At 50.6% G+C, this 25,857-nt stretch overlaps 1 protein-coding gene across 3 annotated transcripts in view; it reads right to left on the bottom strand.

Moving 5' to 3' along the window:
* Positions 1-25,857, bottom strand: part of STXBP5L (syntaxin binding protein 5L) — a 244,647-nt gene that overhangs the window by 96,546 nt on the left and 122,244 nt on the right. For all 3 annotated transcript variants that reach the window (XM_069944600.1, XM_069944597.1, XM_069944598.1), the window contains exons 5-9: positions 24,717-24,851; positions 16,880-16,943; positions 14,078-14,161; positions 12,671-12,794; positions 12,514-12,592 (exon numbers count right to left, since the gene is read on the bottom strand). In XM_069944600.1, the coding sequence (XP_069800701.1) occupies positions 12,514-12,592; positions 12,671-12,794; positions 14,078-14,161; positions 16,880-16,943; positions 24,717-24,851 (486 nt within the window). The remainder of the gene's footprint in view (positions 1-12,513; positions 12,593-12,670; positions 12,795-14,077; positions 14,162-16,879; positions 16,944-24,716; positions 24,852-25,857) is intronic.

Raw genomic sequence — 25,857 nt, 5'->3', positions numbered from 1 at the left:
GGTGAGTTTAATTTCACGGGGGCCTGGGGTAGCGGTGGTTCCAAGGAATCCGATGTGGTGTCAGTTTTGCAGTCTATATTGGGTAGGTTGCCAGCGGCAGCGCTAGTGCCCCCCTCGGGGTCATCAGTAATTAAGGCCCCCCCTCCCCTGGCGGGTTTACACAAGGATTCCTTCTTCTGTGGAATCAGCCCGCTGGGTACGCACCTTGATGTTGAAACAAGGGAAAAAATTTGGAGCAATCAGTATGTTGATATATGGTCCTTGGTGTCCGTAGATCAACATACTGTTGACAAGGAGAGGCGTCCTTATACGGACAGCAACGTAAAATTTACTGACAGAAAGCCTCGGGTGGCTAAGACCTTGAACAATTGGGTTCAGGCGTTCTCAGTCCTTGGTTGTGTTATGGGTCAAAAACACCCGGAGCGTTGCTCCGAGCTTTTTGTGTATTTTGATAGTATATACAATGCATACAAGTCTCATGGAGGCTCCGCCTGGTGGCGGTATGATGAGGACTTCCGGAGGCGTCTGGCTCTCCAGCCAGACATCGGTTGGGGGGTCAGGGCCACGGATGTCTGGCTGAGGTTAATGATGACACCCAGAACGGCCCCCTTTCACGGCCCGGCCACTGCCCAGGGAGCGCCTTCAACTTCAGGCGCAGTGGCCGTGCGGAGACCGGGCGCCTGCTGGCTCTACAACGAGGGTCACTGCAAATTTGCCGGTATATGCAAGTACAAGCACGAGTGCTCCTCCTGCGGGGGTACTCATGCGGTCGTACGATGCCCCCGACCCGCAGGTAGGCCTGCCGCAAAAACCCCTGCGGCCGAAGCCAAGGACGCCAGTGAACGTTCTCGCGATGCGCCCTTGGCTAGAAATGTACCCCAATGAGAGCGAAGCGGCGATAGTTCTTCAAGGCTTCACCGAAGGTTTTTTCATTCCGTTTCTGTTTTCCAGTTTGCCTCAGTTTTCGTGCAATCTCAAGTCGGCGCGCGAGCACCCTCAGGTTATGAGAGAGAAGATTGCGAAGGAAGTCGCGTTAGGGCGCATTGCCGGCCCCTTCGAAGCGATCCCTTTCGATAACCTGCGGGTGTCGCCGCTTGGTGTTGTTCCGAAACGAGAGGAAGGTAAGTTCAGACTCATTCATCATCTTTCGCACCCTAAAGGTACGTCGGTCAATGACGGGATACCGGAAGATGATGTTTCAGTCTCTTATGTTTCATTTGACAGAGCGGTCATGCTGGTGAGGAAGGCAGGCCCGGGTGCCCTCATGGCCAAATCGGACGTGGAAGCGGCTTTCCGATTGCTCCCTGTTCACCGCGAGTGTCACCATTTGTTAGGTTTTCAGTTGGATGGTTTTTTCTATTATGACATGTGCCTGCCTATGGGCTGTTCCATATCGTGCCGCTACTTTGAGGTTTTCAGCTCCTTCTTGGAGTGGGTGGTGCGATACGAGACAGGATCAAATGCGGTTTTGCACTATTTAGACGATTTTCTGTTTGTGGGTCCTCAGAGGGATCATTCTTGCTGGTACTTGTTAACCACTTTTAAGTTTTTCATGGACAAGTTCGGGGTACCTTTGTCTGAGGACAAGACTGAGGGCCCTTCCACTCGGCTAACCTTCCTGGGTATCGAGATAGATACGGTGGAGATGGTTTTCCGCCTTCCTAGCGACAAGCTGGAAAAAATGTGCAGCTTAATTCAAGGTTTTTTGGCTGTGAACAAAGTCACTCTCAGGCAAGTGCAGTCGTTGTTGGGCAACTTAGTTTTCGCTTGCCGAGTCATGCCCATGGGGCGTATTTTTTCTAGACGCCTGGCCATGTCTACTAGAGGGGCGAAGTGCCCGGGTCATAGAATACGCCTTACAGGCGTCATCAAGGCTGACCTCCGGATCTGGCTCCAATTTTTGTCCCACTACAACGGACGTACTTGCCTGATGAGTGAACGCATGACGAACCAGGAGTTGGCATTCTTTACGGATGCCGCTGGTTCCGTTGGCTTCGGGGCCATATTTGGCAATGAGTGGTGTGCGGCGGAGTGGCCGGCGGCCTGGGGGTCCCGGGGTCTCTGCGGTAACCTTACGCTCCTTGAGCTGTTTCCGATAGTGGTTGCAGTGGAGATCTGGGGTCCTCAGCTTGCCAACCGTCACATTTGCTTTTGGTCCGACAACATGAGCGTTGTAATGTGTATTAATAATTTGTCTTCTTCTTCCACACCTGTTGTTAACCTGTTGAGACATCTGGTTCTTCGTTGTCTTGATTTTAACATCTATTTCAGGTCCAGTCACGTCCCGGGCGTGGATAACAGGGTTGCTGATGCTTTGTCTCGCTTTAATTGGCAGGAGTTCCGGAGTCTTTTGCCTGGGGCGGTCGAAACGGGCAGGGAGTGCCCAGAGCGTCTATGGAACTTGGTGGACCTGAAATGATGTCTTTGGTCGCAGCGTCGGTCTCCCCGGCCACATGGCAGCAGCATGGGATCGTGCCTCCCTCGGTGTTTATAGTGGGCCATTCCTACATATTCCGGGCCGGTCAAAGGGCGGAGGTTCGTCCGGGAGGTCGGAGCCTTGGTTTTAGGCACATCCGAGTGTCTTGGAGGGGGATTCGTGGATTGCGGTGGCAGCAGGTGCTCCCGGAGGTCATGGCCTTCGCGGCTACAGCGACAGGCCCGGTCATTCTCGTAGTCCATGCTGGGGGCAATGACCTGTGTCATTGCAAAATAGGCGAGTTGGGGACGCTTATGCGGGCGGATATAGAGCGCATTGGTTCCTTATTCTCTGAATGTGTACTCGTATGGTCAGAGATTGTCCCTCGCTTGTTGTGGCACTATGCCAGAGATCCAGAGGCAGTGGAGAGGTCTAGGCAGACGCTTAACGCCCGTATGTCCAGGTTTGTTAGATCTAGGTCTGGAGTGGTCGTACGACACCGCCAGCTAGAAGGGGGGGGTAGTGGGCTGTTGTCGGACGATGGAGTACACCTGACGGACATCGGGACGGACATATTTTTGTCTGGCCTTCAGGACGGAATTGAGCAGGCACTCTTCCTGTTGGGTGGTGGTCGGAGCCCTGTGTAGGCACAGAGCTCCTTCGTGGCGGGAAAAAACCTGTTTGGCAGTTCTGGGGAATAGCTGTCGTACGTGTACGGTGGGAGTCCGCCGGTGGCACCCCGAGGCTACCCCTTAAGGTTGTTGGGCACTCCAGTGCCCGTGGTTAGTAACGGTTATAAATGGTTAAATAAAAGCTGTGGCCGACCATCACCCAGCAAAGAAACACTGTTGTCTGTCTTCATTTCTGGTGGCGTTAGATTAAGTTGAGTTTTGTCATGGAACTCTATACAGTCATCATGTATACAGTGACGGAGCAGCAGATCCGTATATGTTACCGCAAAGCACACTGTACACTACATATACCCCCTCAGCTGTGTGTATATAGGGCACACCGAGTCCTGTATATATGTGTATAGTGTATATATACCCCCTCAGCTGTGTGTATATGGGGCACAGGGAGTCCTGTATATATGTGTATAGTATATATATACCCCCTCTGCTGTGTGTATATACAGTCCCTGACAGAAGTTCTGTTGCTTCTCCATGATGTGGAAACCAAAGCTTATAACATGACCTAAAATTCCTGCATTGGTTTATAAATCATTCATATGAAAGCGAACACCCTTCCATTAGAGGGTTTTTTTAACGAAAATAAATTTGTCACTGCTGAAATATTGATCATTTAATGAACACAGAAAGGTCAGATTTGGCAAGACAAAAGTTTTGTCACCTTGTCATATGATGCAGCCAATGTGAGTTTACAGCCTCACCTGTGCTCACTAAGGGTACTATTACACGGAACGATAATCGGCCGAATTGGCCCGATTCGGCCGATTATCGCTCCGTGTAATAAATGCAACAATCAGCCGATGACAACGATCATCGGCTGATCGTTGATATAGGTTAGAACCTATTTTTGTCGGGCGCCGACCGCGCACCGCTACGTGTATTAGCGGTGCACGGGCGGCGACTAACAATATACATTACCTATTCACGTTCCAGGGCTTCTCCTGCCGTCCGCTTCTCCCGGGGTCCCGTGTGCGCTCTAGCATCACAGCGGCCTATCAGCTGACAGGCCGCTGTGAAGCTAGAGCGAGCACGGGACCCGGGGAGAAGCGGACGGCAGGAGCAGCCCTGGAACGTGGATAGGTAATGTATATCGTTAGTCGCCGCCCGTGCACCGTTAACGATGTCCATGCAGCTCTTGTTAAACAATTATCGGGCCGTGTAATAGACCCAGTAAATGAGCGATGATCTAGCAGATCGGCGCTCGTTTACAGGTATTATCGGGCCCTGCTCGGCCCGTGTAATATCACCCTAACTGATCGGATAATTACTGGGTGTGTATATAAAGAACTCCAGCACCCCCGACCTTCACATAAACTGCACCATGACCTCTGACACCCAGCGACCTCTGACACCATGGCAAACATCCACCCTGCGACACCATGGCAAACATCCACCCTGCGACCTCTGACACCATGCCAAACATCCACCCTGTGACCAAAGCCTGGATTATGAAGAGGCTGAAGACTGGATCCCCTCCAGAGGTGGCTGTCTTGGCGTCAAGTACAAAGAATTGAAAAAAAGATTTGAAGAGACTGGAGATGTTTTTGACAAGCCTAGGTCTGGCAGACCCCGCAAGACAACTGCTCAGGAGGAATGTTTCTTGGTTTGAAAAACAAAAGCCACTGCAGCCGAGCTCCAACAGGCCCGGTCACCTCAAGTCCCTGTGTCCGCTAGAAGAGTTTGTAGGATTCTATCTGGAAATGGCCTCCATGGAGAATCAGTGCCCAGAAGACTAAACAAAAGGCAAGTAAAAAACCGTGTGGCATTGGCCAAGGCCCACACCCTGCTAAATGGATGGACGCTGGAAAAGTGGCAGAAGGTGGAGTTCTCAGATAAATCTTCAGTTGAATTACACCACAGCTGCTGCAAATACTGCAGTAGACCAACTTGAGCCCATATGGATCCAAGATACACCCAGAAAACAGTTACGTTTGGTGGTGGAAAGATCATGGTCTGGGGTTACATTCAGTATGAGGTGTGCGAAACATCTGCAAGGTGGAAGGTAATATCAATAGCCTAAAATATCAAGAAGTATTATCTACCTCTTATATTCCCAATCATAAAAGAAGTGACGCAGCAGGATGGTGCTCCATCTCTACATCAAAGTTCCTGAAGGCAAAGAAGATAAACGTGCTGCAGGACTGGCCAGCCCAGTCACCAGTCATGAACATCATGGAGCTCCAAGACTGGCCAGCCCGGTCACCAGACATAAACATCAAGGAGCTCCAAGACTGGCCAGCCTGGTCACCAGACATGAACATCATGGATCTCCAGGACTGGCCAGCTCGGTCACCAGACATAGACATCAAGGAGCTCCAAGACTGGCCAGCCTAGTCACCAGACATAAACATCAAGGAGCTCCAAGACTGGCCAGCCCGGTCACCAGACATGGACATCATGGAGCTTCAGGACTGGCTAGCCCGGTCACCAGACATAAACATCATTGAGCTTCAGGACTGGCCAGCCCAGTCACCAGACATGGACATCATGGAGCTCCAAGACTGGCCAGCCCGGTCACCAGACATGGACATCATGGAGCTTCAGAACTGGCCAGCCCGGTCACCAGACATGAACATCAATGAGAAGGTTTTGGGTAGGATGAAAGAGAAAGCTTGGAAGGCAAAACCAAAGAATCTTGATGACCTCTGGGAGGCATGTGAGCGGGCATTCTCTGCTATTCATGATGACTTCATCAATAAATTGTATGAATCATTGTCGATACACATGGATGCCGTCATTCAAACTGATGGAAGTCGCACACAATATTACATATGGCTCTAATAGCCGCACAACCTCATCCACCAATGGTAGGAAACAGAGCTTTAAAGTGAATTATTTGTTTGATTATCACATTACTTTCTGTGGGCGACAAAACCTTTGTCTTGCCAAAATCCGACCTTTCTGTGCTCATTAAATGATCAATATTTCATCAGCGACACATTTATTTTTGTTAAAAAAAAACTCATTTGGTATGTGAGGGAAGCCAGGAGGGCGGGGGTATGTGTGGGAAGCCAGGAAGGCGGGGGTAAGTGTGGGAAGCCAGTAGGGCGGGGGTATGTGTGGGAAGTCAGGAAGGCGGGGGTAAGTGAGGAAAGCCAGGAGGGGGGGGGGGGTAAGTGAGGGAAGCCAGGAAGGCGGGGGTAAGTGAGGGAAGCCAGGAGGGGGGGGGGGGGGGGGGTAAGTGAGGGAAGCCAGAAGGGAGGGGGGGGGGGGGGGTAAGTGAGGGAAGCCAGAAGGGGGGGGGGGTAAGTGAGGGAAGCCAGAAGGGAGGGAGGGGGGGGGGGGGGGGTAAGTGAGGGAAGCCAGAAGGGAGGGAGGGGGGGGGGGGTAAGTGAGGGAAGCCAGAAGGGAGGGAGGGGGGGGGGTAAGTGAGGGAAGCCAGAAGGGAGGGAGGGGGGGGGGGGGTAAGTGAGGGAAGCCAGAAGGGAGGGAGGGGGGGGGGGGGTAAGTGAGGGAAGCCAGAAGGGAGGGAGGGGGGGGGGGGTAAGTGAGGGAAGCCAGAAGGGAGGGAGGGGGGGGGTAAGTGAGGGAAGCCAGGAGGGGGGGGGGGTAAGTGAGGGAAGCCAGAAGGGAGGGAAGTGAGGGAAGCCAAAAGGGAGGGAGGGGGGGGGGTAAGTGAGGGAAGCCAGAAGGGAGGGAGGGGGGGGGTAAGTGAGGGAAGCCAGAAGGGAGGGAGGGGGGGGGTAAGTGAGGGAAGCCAGAAGGGAGGGAGGGGGGGGGGGGTAAGTGAGGGAAGCCAGAAGGGAGGGAGGGGGGGGGGTAAGTGAGGGAAGCCAGAAGGGAGGGGGGGGGGGGGGGTATGTGTGGGAAGCCAGGAGGGCGGGGGTATGTGTGGGAAGCCAGGAGGGCGGGGGTAAGTGAGGGAAGCCAGGAGGGAGGAGGTATGTGGTGTATGGGTCCGTTAACACAGCGAGATTATCTGACAGATTATCTGCCAAAGATTTGAAGCCAAAGCCAGAAACAGACTATAAACAGATATCAGGCCATGAAGGAAAGACTGAGATTTCTCCTCTTTTCAAATCCATTCCTGGCTTTGGCTTCAAATTTTTGGCAGATAATCTGTCAGATAATCTTTCTGTGTAAATGGACCCTAGGAAAGGTTCTTTAAAGGGGAACTCCAGGTAGAGGTTAAAAAAATGAAGCTTCTGCAGAAGCATTTAGCATTACTTACCTGTCTATGCCAGTTTTGAAACTACCAAAAATCCATTTGTTTGGGGGGGTTTTGCTCTGTATTGTGTTTGTCCTTCCTGGTTTAGCATTTCCCAGAATGCAATGCTTTCCCTCAGCTGATCATCACAGTCCCCCACCCACACAATCAGTAAAATTAGTGCTGCACCTCCTTCTGGCTGGTCAGAGATGGTGAATCACTCAGTGAATTGGCAGTTCCAGCCCCGCCTCCTGTGATATCACACCCTGTCCCCTGTCTGCATCATCAGCCTGTGCTCAGCAAACACACACAATGTGAGACAGAGGCCTGGAAGATTTGTCTCCTAAGGGGGGGGAGCAGCAGGAGCAGGAGACAATATGAATTGGCACAGAGGCCATTTTTTTTTCACTTCCTGGATTTTTATCAGCTACCAGTGTGGCAGAACCGCACAGATACGGTAATACATTGTATAGACACATCTATATAACTTTTAATGTACTTTTAATAGAAAACAAGTTTTTCTTATCCGGAGTTCCCCTTTAAGTGTTTTGTAGCTGGCAGGAAGCAGCTCTGCAGCTGATGGTCAGGATACCTGAATGTATAGTAAGTGCCGGACAGGCAAGGATGTTCTTTTGTTGCTGTTTTGTTTTATTTTCTGCTAGCAACCTTTTAAATAATCCTGACTACGTGTTAGATTGCACCTATTTATGCTGCTGGCCTGATTTGGATGAAAGGTTTCTGTCACTGTCCTCCTGCACAGCTCTGTGATTCTCTCTTCCTGATTGCTCTATGCTGAGCAGACCCTACCCCTTTGCTGTCATGTGACCATACAGCCCTCTGACAGCAACCCTGCTTCTCTCTTCTAGCCTGTTGAACTACGCTACTGCATTATGGGTATCTGCAGCTCCATCCTGTATCTACAAGCTGCTGCTGCTGTGTTATCAAGGTTATACAGTTACTATACATTATATACCACATGCTGCTATACTGTACAGTAACTTATATATCACATATCCAGCTGCTGTGTTATCAGGGTTATACAGTTACTATACATTATACACCACATGCTGCTATACTGTACAGTAACTTATATATCACATATCCAGCTGCTGCAGTGTTATCAGGGTTATACAGTTACTATACATTATACACCACATGCTGCTATACTGTACAGTAACTTATATATCACATATCCAGCTGCTGCAGTGTTATCAGGGTTATACAGTTACTATACATTATACACCACATGCTGCTATACTGTACAGTAACTTATATATCACATATCCAGCTGCTGTGTTATCAGGGTTATACAGTTACTATACATTATACACCACATGCTGCTATACTGTACAGTAACTTATATATCACATATCCAGCTGCTGTGTTATCAGGGTTATACAGTTACTATACATTATACACCACATGCTGATTGCTATACTGTACAGTAACTTATATATCACATATCCAGCTGCTGTGTTATCAGGGTTATACAGTTACTATACATTATACACCACATGCTGCTATACTGTACAGTAACTTATATATCACATATCCAGCTGCTGTGTTATCAGGGTTATACAGTTACTATACATTATACACCACATGCTGCTATACTGTACAGTAACTTATATATCACATATCCAGCTGCTGCTGTGTTATCAGGGTTATACAGTTACTATACATTATATACCACATGCTGCTATACTGTACAGTAACTTATATATCACATATCCAGCTGCTGTGTTATCAGGGTTATACAGTTACTATACATTATATACTACATGCTGATTGCTATACTGTACAATAACTTATAATATCACATATCCAGCTGCTGTGTTATCAGGGTTATACAGTTACTATACATTATACACCACATGCTGCTATACTGTACAGTAACTTATATATCACATATCCAGCTGCTGTGTTATCAGGGTTATACAGTTACTATACATTATATACCACATGCTGCTATACTGTACACTAACTTATATATCGCATATCCAGCTGCTGCTGTGTTATCAGGGTTATACAGTTACTATACATTATATACCACATGCTGCTATACTGTACAGTAACTTATATATCACATATCCAGCTGCTGTGTTATCAGGGTTATACACCACATGCTGCTATACTGTACAGTAACTTATATATCACATATCCAGCTGCTGTGTTATCAGGGTTATACAGTTACTATACATTATACACCACATGCTGCTATACTGTACAGTAACTTATATATCACATATCCAGCTGCTGCAGTGTTATCAGGGTTATACAGTTACTATACATTATATACCACATGCTGCTATACTGTACAGTAACTTCTATATCACATATCCAGCTGCTGCAGTGTTATCAGGGTTATACAGTTACTATACATTATATACCACATGCTGCTATACTGTACAGTAACTTATATATCACATATCCAGCTGCTGTGTTATCAGGGTTATACAGTTACTATACATTATACACCACATGCTGCTATACTGTACAGTAACTTATATATCACATATCCAGCTGCTGCTGTGTTATCAGGGTTATACAGTTACTATACATTATACACCACACGCTGCTATACTGTACAGTAACTTATATATCACATATCCAGCTGCTGCAGTGTTATCAGGGTTATACAGTTACTATACATTATATACCACATGCTGCTATACTGTACAGTAACTTATATATTACATATCCAGCTGCTGTGTTATCAGGGTTATACAGTTACTATACATTATACACCACACGCTGATTGCTATACTGTGCAGTAACTTATAATATCACAGATTCTGCTGCTTCTCATTGTTTCATCTGTTATACATGTTATTCAGAATGATAATCAGTATATTTGGGGAGTGGAACCAATTGTCTGCAGATCTATATATATACAGTGCTGGCTAAAAGTATTGGCACCTCTGCAATTCTGTCAGGTAATACTGAATTTCTCCCAGAAAATGATTGCAATCACAGATGCTTTGGTAATAATATCTTCATTTATGTTGCTTGCAATGAAAAAACACAAAAGAAAATAAGAAAAAGTCAAATAATTGAAAAATGGGCCGGACAGAAGTATTGGCGCCCTCAGACTAACACTTGGTAGCACAACCTTTAGACAAAATAACTGGGAACAGCGGCTTCCGGTAACCAGCAATGAGTTTCTTACAATGCTCTGCATCTTACACTGTTCTTCTTTGGCAAATTGCTCGCGGTCCCTGAGATTTGAAGGGCGCCTTCTCCAAGCGGCCATTGTGAGATCTCTCTACAGGTGTTCTATGGGATTCAGGTCTGGACTCATTGCTGTCACTTTAGAAGTCTCTAGTGCTTTCTCTCACCACCATTTTCTAGGGCTTTTTGAAGTGTGTTTTGGGTCATTGCCCTGCTGGAAGACCCCTGACCTCTGAGGGAGACCCCTGACCTCTGAGGGAGACCCCTGACCTCTGAGGGAGACCCCTGACCTCTGAAGGAGACCCCTGACCTCTGAGGGAGACCCCTGACCTCTGAGGGAGACCCCTGACCTCTGAGGGAGACCCCTGACCTCTGAGGGAGACCCCTGACCTCTGAGGGAGACCCAGCTTTCTCACACTGGGCCCTACATTATGCTGCACAATGTGTTGGTAGTCTTCAGGCTTCATAATGCCACGCACATGGTCATGCAGTCCAGTGCCAGAGGCAGCAAAGCAACCCCAAACCATCAGGGAACCTCCGCCATGTCTGACAGTAGGGACCGGGCTCTTTTCTTTGAAGGCCTCTTTTCTTCCTGTAAACTCTATGTTGATGCCTTTTCCCAGAATGCTCTACTTTTGTCTCATCTGACCAGAGAACATTCTTCCAAAAAGTTTTGGCTTTCTCAGGTAAGTTTTGGCAAACTCCATCATGGCTTTTTTCTGTCTCTGGGTAAGAAGTGGGGAGGTCTTCCTGGGTCTCCTACCATAGAGTCCCTTCTCATTCAGAGGGTGACGGATAGTACAGGTGACACTGTTGGACCCTCGGACTGCAGGGCAGCTAGGACTTGTTTGGATGTTAGTCGAGGGTCTTTAGCCGCCATCCGCACAATCTTTCATTGATGAGACTGCGCTCGGTAGACACAGGAACATTCCGCTCTTTGGAGATGGACTTGTAGCCTGGAGATTGCTCCTGCTTCCTCACACGTCCTCAGCCAGTTCTTTGGTCTTCTCTCTTTTCTCCATGGTCCATGTGGTCACACAGGACAGAGGTGGAGGACACTGGCAGCGAATGTGATTAGTTATTGCCGCCACCTGTGCCGCAGGGAGGTAACAGCTGCTGGGAATTACACACATTACAGAAGCAGCACAGGGTTTCTCTAATGGTGCATTTACACAGACAGATTTATCTGACAGATTTTTGATGCCAAAGCCAGGAACAGACTATAAACAGGGAACGGGTCATAAAAGAAAGACTGAGATTTCTCCTCTTTTTAAATCCATTCCTGGCTTTGTAAACGCACCATAAGGGCTCGTTCACACAGAGCAAAAGCAGCTGAATTTCTGCGCTGAAATTTCAGCCGTTAAAATAGGTGCAGAGCTAATTTCCATTGTGTTGAATGGAAATTCTGCTCTGCAGTTCACACGGTGGAGTTTCCGCACTGAACTAATCCGCTTTCCACCAGAAGAATAAACATGGTCATTCTGCCGCTAGCGGAAGCCTATACAAATCAATGGGGCTCTGATTTTCTGTTTCAGCGCGGAATACAAGCGTAATACAAGCGGAAATTATGCGCTGAATCAGCACGGAAATGGAGAAAAAAGGGGGGGGGAGGATTCTAGTATATATTCTGGTATAGTCTAGTTTACTCGCCAAATACTCGCTGAATTTCAGCGCTGAATGCATGCGGATTCCTCGAGTATTCTGCGCTGAATTTGTCAAGAGCTGATTACGAGCTGAACACTTTCCTAGTGGAATACGCAGGGATTCTGCTTACATTCTGCTTATATTCTGCTCGGAATTCAGCGTCCGTTGATTTCAGGCGGAAATATTTCCTCACGTAATCCGCCCCTTTTGCTCTGTGTGAACTTTTGTCCACCTCCTTTTTTATGTGCTTGTTGTGGAATTCTTTTTGTGATTTTCCATTGAAGACAAATTAAATAAAGAGATATTATTACCAAAGTATCTGTGATTGCAATCATTTTCTGGAAGAGATTGTGTATTATCTGACAGAATTGCAGGGGGGCCAATACTTTTGACTAGCACTGAATATATATATATACACACACCCCTGCTCCTGGCTGGGTATATACCTGTTCTTACACGTCCTATATTCCACCTTCAGGATGGGCTTACAGGATTCATGTTTCTTTCCATCTCTCGGACTTTTCCCTATGAGACAGCAGACAGGTGTCAGGGCATGCTGGGAGTTGTAGTTGTGCAGGATGCAGATGATGGTCGATCTCTTACCATGGGGAATGGTGACCTGGAAGGGTTTGGCGGGGTTCCTCAGGTTCCACACAGTGAGACTGCCATCAGAATGGCTGCACATGAACTGCCGCCCCTCGTGGTGCCAGCCAATAGAGTGGATGGCCTAGGAAGACACCATGACAGGCGTATGTGCCCGCTGTACCCGCCACCACCGCATACATATCTACAGAGTACACCCTAGTGTCTACAGCCAGGACTCACACCGCCCCCTACTGTCTACAGCCAGGACTCACATACACCGCCCCCTACTGTCTACAGCCAGGACTCACATACACCGCCCCCTAATATATACAGCCAGGACTCACATACACCGCTCCCTAGTGTCTACAGCCAGGACTCACATACACCGCCCCCTAGTGTCTACAGCCAGGACTCACATACACCGCCCCCTAGTGTCTACAGCCAGGACTCACATACACCGCCCCCTACTGTCTACAGCCAGGACTCACATACACCGCCCCCTAGTGTCTACAGCCAGGACTCACATACACCGCCCCCTAGTGTCTACAGCCAGGACTCACATACACCGCCCCCTAGTGTCTACAGCCAGGACTCACATACACCGCCCCCTAGTGTCTACAGCCAGGACTCACATACACCGCCCCCTACTGTCTACAGCCAGGACTCACATACACCGCCCCCTAGTGTCTACAGCCAGGACTCACATACACCGCCCCCTAGTGTCTACAGCCAGGACTCACATACACCGCCCCCTAGTGTCTACAGCCAGGACTCGCATACACCGCCCCCTAGTGTCTACAGCCAGGACTCACACCGCCCCCTACTGTCTACAGCCAGGACTCACATACACCGCCCCCTAGTGTCTACAGCCAGGACTCACGTACACCGCCCCCTAATATATACAGCCAGGACTCACGTACACTGCCCCCTACTGTCTACAGCCAGGACTCACATACACCGCCACCTACTGTCTACAGCCAGGACTCACGTACACTGCCCCCTAGTGTCTACAGCCAGGACTCACATACACCGCCCCCTAATATATACAGCCAGGACTCACATACACCGCCCCCTAGTGTCTACAGCCAGGACTCACATACACCGCCCCCTAATATATACAGCCAGGACTCACATACACCGCCCCCTAATATATACAGCCAGGACTCACACCGCCCCCTACTGTCTACAGCCAGGACTCACATACACCGCCCCCTACTGTCTACAGCCAGGACTCACATACACCGCCCCCTACTGTCTACAGCCAGGACTCACATACACCGCCCCCTACTGTCTACAGCCAGGACTCACATACACCGCCCCCTACTGTCTACAGCCAGGACTCACATACACCGCCCCCTACTGTCTACAGCCAGGACTCACATACACCGCCCCCTACTGTCTACAGTCGTGGGGCCGACCACTCACCTCATCATAATAGAAGCGGACGTCGGCCCGTTTGGATCTCAGGTCCCACAGGACGATTGTGCCACTTTCATATCCGATGAGTAACTGGAATAGAGATGGCGGTAAGGAGGAGAGCGCTCAGGGCGGCACAATCAGAAAGCTTCTAGGGAACAGGGTGATGGGGATTGATCATTAGGGACAGTTCACAACGAGTAAAAACTGCAGGATGACGATATGTCATTTCTTTGAGTGGAGAGCGGTGGGAGCAGAGGCGCGTGCATCCTCCCAGTCACACTCTGCAGGACACGGAGCACAGCGGGATTCCACCATGGAGCTCCGCTGCCCAATTCCCTCATTTTTCTTCATTGTGAACTGGCCCTTACTGTGAGGTGCAGTGATGAGTGATGTGTGGGGTGCAGTGATGTGTGGGGTGCAGTGATGAGTGATGTGTGGGGTGCAGTGATGAGTGGGGTGCAGTGATGTGTGGGGTGCAGTGATGAGTGATGTGTGGGGTGCAGTGATGAGTGATGTGTGGGGTGTGGGGTGCAGTGATGTGTGGGGTGCAGTGATGTGTGGGGTGCAGTGATGTGTGGGGTGCAGTGATGAGTGATGTGTGGGGTGCAGTGATGTGTGGGGTGCAGTGATGAGTGATGTGTGGGGTGCAGTGATGTGTGGGGTGCAGTGATGAGTGATGTGTGGGGTGCAGTGATGTGTGGGGTGCAGTGATGTGTGGGGTGCAGTGATGAGGGGGGAAGGGTGCAGTGATGTGTGGGGTGCAGTGATGTGTGGGGTGCAGTGATGAGTGGGGTGCAGTGATGAGTGGGGTGCAGTGATGTGTGGGGTGCAGTGATGAGTGGGGTGTGGGGTGCAGTGATGTGTGGGGTGCAGTGATGTGTGGGGTGCAGTGATGTGTGGGGTGCAGTGATGTGTGGGGTGCAGTGATGTGTGGGGTGTGGGTTGCAGTGATGAGTGATGTGTGGGGTGCAGTGATGTGTGGGGTGCAGTGATGAGTGGGGTGTGGGGTGCAGTGATGAGGGGGGTAGGGTGCAGTGATGAGTGGGGTGCAGTGATGTGCAGGGTGCAGTGATGAGTGATGTGTGGGGTGCAGTGATGTGCAGGGTGCAGTGATGTGTGGGGTGCAGTGATGAGTGGGGTGTGGGGTGCAGTGATGAGGGGGGTAGGGTGCAGTGATGAGTGGGGTGCAGTGATGTGCAGGGTGCAGTGATGTGTGGGGTGCAGTGATGAGTGGGGTGCAGTGATGTGCAGGGTGCAGTGATGAGTGGGGTGTGGGGTGCAGTGATGAGTGGGGTGCAGTGATGTGCAGGGTGCAGTGATGAGTGATGTGTGGGGTGCAGTGATGTGTGGGGTGCAGTGATGAGTGATGTGTGGGGTGCAGTGATGAGTGGGGTGCAGTGATGAGTGGGGTGCAGTGATGAGTGGGGTGCAGTGATGAGTGGGGTGCAGTGATGAGTGATGTGTGGGGTGCAGTGATGTGTGGGGTGCAGTGATGACTGATGTGTGGGGTGCAGTGATGACTGATGTGTGGGGTGCAGTGATGAGTGATGTGTGGGGTGCAGTGATGAGTGATGTGTGGGGTGCAGTGATGTATGGGGTGCAGTGATGAGTGATGTGTAGGGTTCAGAGATGTGTAGGGTGCAGTGATGAGTGGGGTGCAGTGATGAGTGATGTGTGGGGTGCAGTGATGTATGGGGTGCAGTGATGAGTGATGTGTGGGGTGCAGTGATGTATGGGGTGCAGTGATGAGTGATGTGTGGGGTGCAGTGATGTATGGGGTGCAGTGATGAGTGATGTGTAGGGTTCAGAGATGTGTAGGGTGCAGTGATGAGTGGGGTGCAGTGATGAGTAAGGTGTAGGGTGCAGTGATGAGTGGGGTGTAGGGTGCAGTGATGAATGGGGTGTAGGGTGCAGTGATGAGTGGGGTGCAGTGATGAGTGGTGTGTAGGGTGCAGTGATGAGTGGGGTGCAGTGATGAGTGGGGTGTAGAGTGCAGTGATGAGTGGGGTGTAGGGTGCAGTGATGAATGGGGTGTAGTGATGAGTGGGGTGTAGGGTGCAGTGATGAGTGGGGTGCAGTGATGAGTGGGGTGTAGAGTGCAGTGATGAGTGGGGTGTAGGGTGCAGTGATGAATGGGGTGTAGGGTGCAGTGATGAGTGGGGTGCAATGATGAGTGGGGTGTAGGGTGCAGTGATGAGTGGGGTGCAGTGATGAGTGGGGTGTAGAGTGCAGTGATGAGTGGGGTGTAGAGTGCAGTGATGAGTGGGTTGTGGGGTGCAGTGATGAGTGGGGTGCAGTGATGAGGGGGGGTGGGGTGCAGTGATGAGTGGGGTGCAGTGATGAGTGGGATGCAGTGATGAGTGGGGTGTGGGGTGCAGTGATGAGTGGGGTGCAGTTATGAGTGGGGTGCAGTGATGAGTGGGGTGCAGTGATGAGTGATGAGTGGGGTGCAGTGATGAGTGATGTGTGGGGTGCAGTGATGAGTGGGGTGCAGTGATGAGTGGGATGCAGTGATGAGTGGGGTGTGGGGTGCAGTGATGAGTGGGGTGCAGTTATGAGTGGGGTGCAGTGATGAGTGGGGTGCAGTGATGAGTGATGAGTGGGGTGCAGTGATGAGTGATGTGTGGGGTGCAGTGATGAGTGATGTGTGGGGTGCAGTGATGAGTGGGGTGCAGTGATGAGTGGGGTGCAGTAATGAGTGGGGTGCAGTGATGAGTGGGGTGTGGGGTGCAGTGATGAGTGGAGGGGAATGCAGTGATGGCCAGTGATCCCCCCCACACTGCACACCCCATACTGCGGGGGCCTTACCTTGCCCTCATCTCGAGGGGTGTCACTTAAATGTACGACTGGCCCCGGGTGAGTCTTGGTCGACCTGGAAGAAAGAAGAGAAAGCAAGTCATGGGGAGTCTGGAAGTGCTAGGGGCCACAGGGGCCCCTGCAACTGCTTCATACATATATAACTGAATGCTGTGCCTGGCACTCCTCCTGGTGAATAAACCGCTACACGTCTGAGGTTCTGCCGCAATGTGTCAGCGCAGATAACATACAGAAAAAGAGTGAATCCAGGGGAGACAAAATAACTGCGGCCTGCGGGAAGGGGGGAGGGGGGCAGGTATGAGGGACTCAATACATTCTGAGCTGTGTGCTCTCTCTCTGACTATCCCAGCATTCTGAGCTGTGTGCTCTCTCTCTGACTATCCCAGCAGTCTGAGCTGTGTGCTCTCTCTATCCCAGCATTCTGAGCTGTGTGCTCTCTGACTATCCCAGCATTCTGAGCTGTGTGCTCTCTCTGACTATCCCAGCATTCTGAGCTGTGTGCTCTCTCTGACTATCCCAGCATTCTGAGCTGTGTGCTCTCTCTGACTATCCCAGCATTCTGAGCTGTGTGCTCTCTCTCTATCCAGCATTCTGAGCTGTGTGCTCTCTCTGACTATCCCAGCATTCTGAGCTGTGTGCTCTCTCTATCCCAGCATTCTGAGCTGTGTGCTCTCTCTCTGACTATCCCAGCATTCTGAGCTGTGTGCTCTCTCTATCCCAGCATTCTGAGCTGTGTGCTCTCTCTGACTATCCCAGCATTCTGAGCTGTGTGCTCTCTCTATCCCAGCATTCTGAGCTGTGTGCTCTCTCTGACTATCCCAGCATTCTGAGCTGTGTGCTCTCTATTCCAGCATTCTGAGCTGTGTGCTCTCTGACTATCCCAGCATTCTGAGCTGTGTGCTCTCTCTGACTATCCCAGCATTCTGAGCTGTGTGCTCTCTCTGACTATCCCAGCATTCTGAGCTGTGTGATCTCTCTGACTATCCCAGCATTCTGAGCTGTGTGCTCTCTCTCTGACTATCCCAGCATTCTGAGCTGTGTGCTCTCTCTCTGACTATCCCAGCATTCTGAGCTGTGTGCTCTCTCTATCCCAGCATTCTGAGCTGTGTGCTCTCTCTGACTATCCCAGCATTCTGAGCTGTGTGCTCTCTGACTATCCCAGCATTCTGAGCTGTGTGCTCTCTCTGACTATCCCAGCATTCTGAGCTGTGTGCTCTCTCTATCCCAGCATTCTGAGCTGTGTGCTCTCTCTGACTATCCCAGCATTCTGAGCTGTGTGCTCTCTCTGACTATCCCGGCATTCTGAGCTGTGTGCTCTCTCTCTGACTATCCCAGCATTCTGAGCTGTGTGCTCTCTCTGACTATCCCAGCATTCTGAGCTGTGTGCTCTCTGACTATCCCGGCATTCTGAGCTGTATGCTCTCTCTGACTATCCCAGCATTCTGAGCTGTGTGCTCTCTCTGACTATCCCAGCATTCTGAGCTGTGTGCTCTCTCTGACTATCCCAGCATTCTGAGCTGTGTGCTCTCTGACTATCCCAGCATTCTGAGCTGTGCTCTCTCTATCCCAGCATTCTGAGCTGTGCTCTCTCTCTGACTATCCCAGCATTCTGAGCTGTGTGCTCTCTCTCTGACTATCCCAGCATTCTGAGCTGTGTGCTCTCTCTATCCCAGCATTCTGAGCTGTGTGCTCTCTCTCTATCCCAGCATTCTGAGCTGTGTGCTCTCTCTCTGACTATCCCAGCATTCTGAGCTGTGTGCTCTCTCTCTGACTATCCCAGCATTCTGAGCTGTGTGCTCTCTCTATCCCAGCATTCTGAGCTGTGTGCTCTCTCTCTGACTATCCCAGCATTCTGAGCTGTGTGCTCTCTGACTATCCCAGCATTCTGAGCTGTGTGCTCTCTCTCTGACTATCCCAGCATTCTGAGCTGTGTGCCCTCTCTGACTATCCCAGCATTCTGAGCTGTGTGCTCTCTCTCTATCCCAGCATTCTGAGCTGTGTGCTCTCTCTATCCCAGCATTCTGAGCTGTGTGCTCTCTCTATCCCAGCATTCTGAGCTGTGTGCTCTCTCTATCCCAGCATTCTGAGCTGTGTGCTCTCTGACTATCCCAGCATTCTGAGCTGTGTGCTCTCTCTGACTATCCCAGCATTCTGAGCTGTGTGCTCTCTCTCTCTGACTATCCCAGCATTCTGAGCTGTGTGCTCTCTCTGACTATCCCAGCATTCTGAGCTGTGTGCTCTCTCTATCCCAGCATTCTGGGCTGTGTGCTGTCTCTCTGACTATCCCAGCATTCTGAGCTGTGTGATCTCTCTGACTATCCCAGCATTCTGAGCTGTGTGCTCTCTCTGACTATCCCAGCATTCTGAGCTGTGTGCTCTCTCTCTATCCCAGCATTCTGAGCTGTGTGCTCTCTCTATCCCAGCATTCTGAGCTGTGTGCTCTCTCTATCCCAGCATTCTGAGCTGTGTGCTCTCTCTATCCCAGCATTCTGAGCTGTGTGCTCTCTCTATCCCAGCATTCTGAGCTGTGTGCTCTCTCTATCCCAGCATTCTGAGCTGTGTGCTCTCTCTCTATCCCAGCATTCTGAGCTGTGTGCTCTCTCTATCCCAGCATTCTGAGCTGTGTGCTCTCTCTATCCCAGCATTCTGAGCTGTGTGCTCTCTCTGACTATCCCAGCATTCTGAGCTGTGTGCTCTCTCTGACTATCCCAGCATTCTGAGCTGTGTGCTCTCTCTATCCCAGCATTCTGAGCTGTGTGCTCTCTCTGACTATCCCAGCATTCTGAGCTGTGTGCTCTCTCTATCCCAGCATTCTGAGCTGTGTGCTCTCTCTATCCCAGCATTCTGAGCTGTGTGCTCTCTCTGACTATCCCAGCATTCTGAGCTGTGTGCTCTCTCTATCCCAGCATTCTGAGCTGTGTGCTCTCTCTATCCCAGCATTCTGAGCTGTGTGCTCTCTCTATCCCAGCATTCTGAGCTGTGTGCTCTCTCTATCCCAGCATTCTGAGCTGTGTGATCTCTCTGACTATCCCAGCATTCTGAGCTGTGTGCTCTCTCTCTGACTATCCCAGCATTCTGAGCTGTGTGCTCTCTCTCTATCCCAGCATTCTGAGCTGTGTGCTCTCTCTCTAACTATCCCAGCATTCTGAGCTGTGTGCTCTCTCTGACTATCCCAGCATTCTGAGCTGTGTACTCTCTGACTATCCCAGCATTCTGAGCTGTGTGCTCTCTCTATCCCAGCATTCTGAGGCTGTTGCTCTCTCTCTGACTATCCCAGCATTCTGAGCTGTGTGCCTCTCTCTGACTATCCCAGCATTCTGAGCTGTGCTCTCTCTCTGACTATCCCAGCATTCTGAGCTGTGTGGTCTCTCTGACTATCCCAGCATTCTGAGCTGTGTGCTCTCTCTCTGACTATCCCAGCATTCTGAGCTGTGTGCTCTCTCTCTGACTATCCCAGCATTCTGAGCTGTGTGCTCTCTCTATCCCCAGCATCTGGAGCTGTGTGCTCTCTCTATCCCCAGCATTCTGAGCTGTGTGCTCTCTCTATCCCCCAGCATTCTGAGCTGTGTGCTCTCTCTATCCCCCAGCATTCTGAGCTGTGTGCTCTCATCTCTGACTATCCCAGCATTCTGAGCTGTGTGCTCTCTCTGACTATCCCAGCTATTCTGAGCTGTGTGCTCTCTCTCTGACTATTCCCAGCATTCTGAGCTGTGTGCTCTCTCTCTATCCCAGCATTCTGAGCTGTGTGCTCTCTCTGACTATCCCAGCATTCTGAGCTGTGTGCTCTCTGACTATTCCAGCATTCTGAGCTGTGTGCTCTCTCTATCCCAGCATTCTGAGCTGTGTGCTGTCTCTCTGACTATTCCAGCATTCTGAGCTGTGTGCTCTCTCTCTGACTATCCCAGCATTCTGAGCTGTGTGCTCTCTCTCTGACTATCCCAGCAGTCTGAGCTGTGTGCTCTCTCTATCCCAGCATTCTGAGCTGTGTGCTCTCTGACTATCCCAGCATTCTGAGCTGTGTGCTCTCTCTGACTATCCCAGCATTCTGAGCTGTGTGCTCTCTCTGACTATCCCAGCATTCTGAGCTGTGTGCTCTCTCTGACTATCCCAGCATTCTGAGCTGTGCTCTCTCTATCCCAGCATTCTGAGCTGTGTGCTCTCTCTCTGACTATCCCAGCATTCTGAGCTGTGTGCTCTCTCTATCCCAGCATTCTGAGCTGTGTGCTCTCTCTGACTATCCCAGCATTCTGAGCTGTGTGCTCTCTCTGACTATCCCAGCATTCTGAGCTGTGTGCTCTCTATTCCAGCATTCTGAGCTGTGTGCTCTCTGACTATCCCAGCATTCTGAGCTGTGTGCTCTCTCTGACTATCCCAGCATTCTGAGCTGTGTGCTCTCTCTGACTATCCCAGCATTCTGAGCTGTGTGCTCTCTCTCTATCCCAGCATTCTGAGGCTGTGTGCTCTCTCTGACTATCCCAGCATTCTGAGCTGTGTGCTCTCTCTGACTATCCCGGCATTCTGAGCTTGTGTGCTCTCTCTCTGACTATCCCAGCATTCTGAGCTGTGTGCTCTCTCTCTGACTATCCCAGCATTCTGAGCTGTGTGCTCTCTGACTATCCCGGCATTCTGAGCTGTATGCTCTCTCTGACTATCCCAGCATTCTGAGCTGTGTGCTCTCTCTGACTATCCCAGCATTCTGAGCTGTGTGCTCTCTCTGACTATCCCAGCATTCTGAGCTGTGTGCTCTCTGACTATCCCAGCATTCTGAGCTGTTGCTCTCTCTATCCCAGCATTCTGAGCTGTGCTCTCTCTCTGACTATCCCAGCATTCTGAGCTGTGTGCTCTCTCTCTGACTATCCCAGCATTCTGAGCTGTGTGCTCTCTCTATCCCAGCATTCTGAGCTGTGTGCTCTCTCTCTATCCCAGCATTCTGAGCTGTGTGCTCTCTCTCTGACTATCCCAGCATTCTGAGCTATGTGCTCTCTCTCTGACTATCCCAGCATTCTGAGTTATGTGCTCTCTGACTATCCCAGCATTCTGAGCTGTGTGCTCTCTCTCTGACTATCCCAGCATTCTGAGCTGTGTGCTCTCTGACTATCCCAGCATTCTGAGCTGTGTGCTCTCTCTCTGACTATCCCAGCATTCTGAGCTGTGTGCCCTCTCTGACTATCCCAGCATTCTGAGCTGTGTGCTCTCTCTCTATCCCAGCATTCTGAGCTGTGTGCTCTCTCTATCCCAGCATTCTGAGCTGTGTGCTCTCTCTATCCCAGCATTCTGAGCTGTGTGCTCTCTCTATCCCAGCATTCTGAGCTGTGTGCTCTCTGACTATCCCAGCATTCTGAGCTGTGTGCTCTCTCTGACTATCCCAGCATTCTGAGCTGTGTGCTCTCTCTCTCTGACTATCCCAGCATTCTGAGCTGTGTGCTCTCTCTGACTATCCCAGCATTCTGAGCTGTGTGCTCTCTCTATCCCAGCATTCTGGGCTGTGTGCTGTCTCTCTGACTATCCCAGCATTCTGAGCTGTGTGATCTCTCTGACTATCCCAGCATTCTGAGCTGTGTGCTCTCTCTGACTATCCCAGCATTCTGAGCTGTGTGCTCTCTCTGACTATCCCAGCATTCTGAGCTGTGTGCTCTCTGACTATCCCGGCATTCTGAGCTGTATGCTCTCTCTGACTATCCCAGCATTCTGAGCTGTGTGCTCTCTCTCTATCCCAGCATTCTGAGCTGTGTGCTCTCTCTATCCCAGCATTCTGAGCTGTGTGCTCTCTCTATCCCAGCATTCTGAGCTGTGTGCTCTCTCTATCCCAGCATTCTGAGCTGTGTGCTCTCTCTATCCCAGCATTCTGAGCTGTGTGCTCTCTCTATCCCAGCATTCTGAGCTGTGTGCTCTCTCTCTATCCCAGCATTCTGAGCTGTGTGCTCTCTCTATCCCAGCATTCTGAGCTGTGTGCTCTCTCTATCCCAGCATTCTGAGCTGTGTGCTCTCTCTGACTATCCCAGCATTCTGAGCTGTGTGCTCTCTGACTATCCCAGCATTCTGAGCTGTGTGCTCTCTCTATCCCAGCATTCTGAGCTGTGTGCTCTCTCTGACTATCCCAGCATTCTGAGCTGTGTGCTCTCTCTATCCCAGCATTCTGAGCTGTGTGCTCTCTCTATCCCAGCATTCTGAGCTGTGTGCTCTCTCTGACTATCCCAGCATTCTGAGCTGTGTGCTCTCTCTATCCCAGCATTCTGAGCTGTGTGCTCTCTCTATCCCAGCATTCTGAGCTGTGTGCTCTCTCTATCCCAGCATTCTGAGCTGTGTGCTCTCTCTATCCCAGCATTCTGAGCTGTGTGATCTCTCTGACTATCCCAGCATTCTGAGCTGTGTGCTCTCTCTCTGACTATCCCAGCATTCTGAGCTGTGTGCTCTCTCTCTGACTATCCCAGCATTCTGAGCTGTGTGCTCTCTCTATCCCAGCATTCTGAGCTGTGTGCTCTCTCTGACTATCCCAGCATTCTGAGCTGTGTGCTCTCTCTGACTATCCCAGCATTCTGAGCTGTGTGCTCTCTCTGACTATCCCAGCATTCTGAGCTGTGTACTCTCTGACTATCCCAGCATTCTGAGCTGTGTGCTCTCTCTATCCCAGCATTCTGAGCTGTGCTCTCTCTCTGACTATCCCAGCATTCTGAGCTGTGTGCTCTCTCTGACTATCCCAGCATTCTGAGCTGTGCTCTCTCTCTGACTATCCCAGCATTCTGAGCTGTGTGGTCTCTCTGACTATCCCAGCATTCTGAGCTGTGTGCTCTCTCTCTGACTATCCCAGCATTCTGAGCTGTGTGCTCTCTCTCTGACTATCCCAGCATTCTGAGCTGTGTGCTCTCTCTATCCCCCAGCATTCTGAGCTGTGTGCTCTCTCTATCCCCCAGCATTCTGAGCTGTGTGCTCTCTCTATCCCCCAGCATTCTGAGCTGTGTGCTCTCTCTATCCCCCAGCATTCTGAGCTGTGTGCTCTCTCTGACTATCCCAGCATTCTGAGCTGTGTGCTCTCTCTGACTATCCCAGTATTCTGAGCTGTGTGCTCTCTCTCTGACTATTCCAGCATTCTGAGCTGTGTGCTCTCTCTATCCCAGCATTCTGAGCTGTGTGCTCTCTCTGACTATCCCAGCATTCTGAGCTGTGTGCTCTCTCTCTATCCCAGCATTCTGAGCTGTGTGCTCTCTCTGACTATCCCAGCATTCTGAGCTGTGTGCTCTCTGACTATCCCAGCATTCTGAGCTGTGTGCTCTCTCTATCCCAGCATTCTGAGCTGTGTGCTCTCTGACTATCCCAGCATTCTGAGCTGTGTGCTCTCTGACTATTCCAGCATTCTGAGCTGTGTGCTCTCTCTATCCCAGCATTCTGAGCTGTGTGCTCTCTCTCTGACTATTCCAGCATTCTGAGCTGTGTGCTCTCTCTCTGACTATTCCAGCATTCTGAGCTGTGTGCTCTCTCTGACTATCCCAGCATTCTGAGCTGTGTGCTCTCTCTGACTATCCCAGCATTCTGAGCTGTGTGCTCTCTCTGACTATCCCAGCATTCTGAGCTGTGTGCTCTCTCTGGCTATCCCAGCATTCTGAGCTGTGTGCTCTCTCTGGCTATCCCAGTATTCTGAGCTGTGTGCTCTCTCTGACTATCCCAGCATTCTGAGCTGTGTGCCCTCTCTGACTATCCCAGCATTCTGAGCTGTGTGCTCTCTCTATCCCAGCATTCTGAGCTGTGTGCTCTCTCTCTGACTATCCCAGCACTCTGAGCTGTGCGCTTTCTGATGAGGATGCATGGTGGGATTACGGGAGGGTGTACTTACAGCTCTATTGCCTTGTTCCACATCACCACATATCCAGAAAGGACGAAGGATAAAATATTTACAACGTGTGTGTTTCCTCTCTCCGTCCCCACGTATAGCCACTTACTCTGGAACGGCAGATGGCAGCAAGTAATCCTGAAAGATATCGCAACGTTAGTCACATGACGTCACAGCACATCCTCCATTATCCAGAGTGTAAAAAAGTGGGGCCCCCTAATGTCCAACCATTCAAACATCTAAAAAAAACAAAAAAAACCTAAGAGTCAGCACATATTAGGCCCGGACCTTGGTAATCCACTATGGTCACCACCTCTAGTGCTGCAATACACTGACCCCGATAGTGAGCTGGAGTTATCAATGGTGGGCACAACCATCAGAGTGTGCAAGTGGTCTCCACTATACAGAGCACACATAGAGCGATTGTACAGGGAGCATACATGGAGGGCGGATCACACAGGGTGGGAATGGGGAGGGGAGCATACAAGGAGGGCAGATCACAGGCTGGAGATGGAGAGGAGAGCATACAAGGAGGGCAGATCACAGGCTGGAGATGGAGAGGAGAGCATACATGGAGGGCAGATCACACAGGCTGGGGATGGGAAGCAGAGCATACATAGAAGGCAGCTCACACAGGCTGGGGATGGGGATGGGGAGGAGAGCATACATCGGGGGCAGATCACACAGCCTGCTCTCTATGTATGCTTTCCTCCCCATCTCATGCCTGTGTGATCTGCCCTTGATGTATTCTCTCCTTCCTATACTTAGCCTGTGATCTGCTCTCTATGTATGCTTTCCTCCCCATCTCAAGCCTAAGTATAGGGAGGAGAGAATACATCGAGGGCAGATCACACAGGCTGGGGATGGGAAGCAGAGCATACATAGAAGGCAGCTCACACGGGATGGGGATGGGGATGGGGAGGAGAGCATACATCGGGGGCAGATCACACAGCCTGTGATCTGCTCTCTATGTATGCTTTCCTCCCCATCTCAAGCCTAAGTATAGGGAGGAGAGAATACATCGAGGGCAGATCACACAGGCTTGAGATGGGGAGAAAAGCATACATAGAGAGCAGATCATAGGCTAGGTATAGGGAGGAGAGAATACATCGAGGGCAGATCACACAGGCTTGAGATGGGGAGG

This window comes from Dendropsophus ebraccatus, chromosome 11 (genome assembly GCF_027789765.1).
Source record: "Dendropsophus ebraccatus isolate aDenEbr1 chromosome 11, aDenEbr1.pat, whole genome shotgun sequence".
Lineage (NCBI taxonomy): Eukaryota > Metazoa > Chordata > Amphibia > Anura > Hylidae > Dendropsophus > Dendropsophus ebraccatus.
This window is presented reverse-complemented; position numbering and strand designations above follow the sequence as displayed.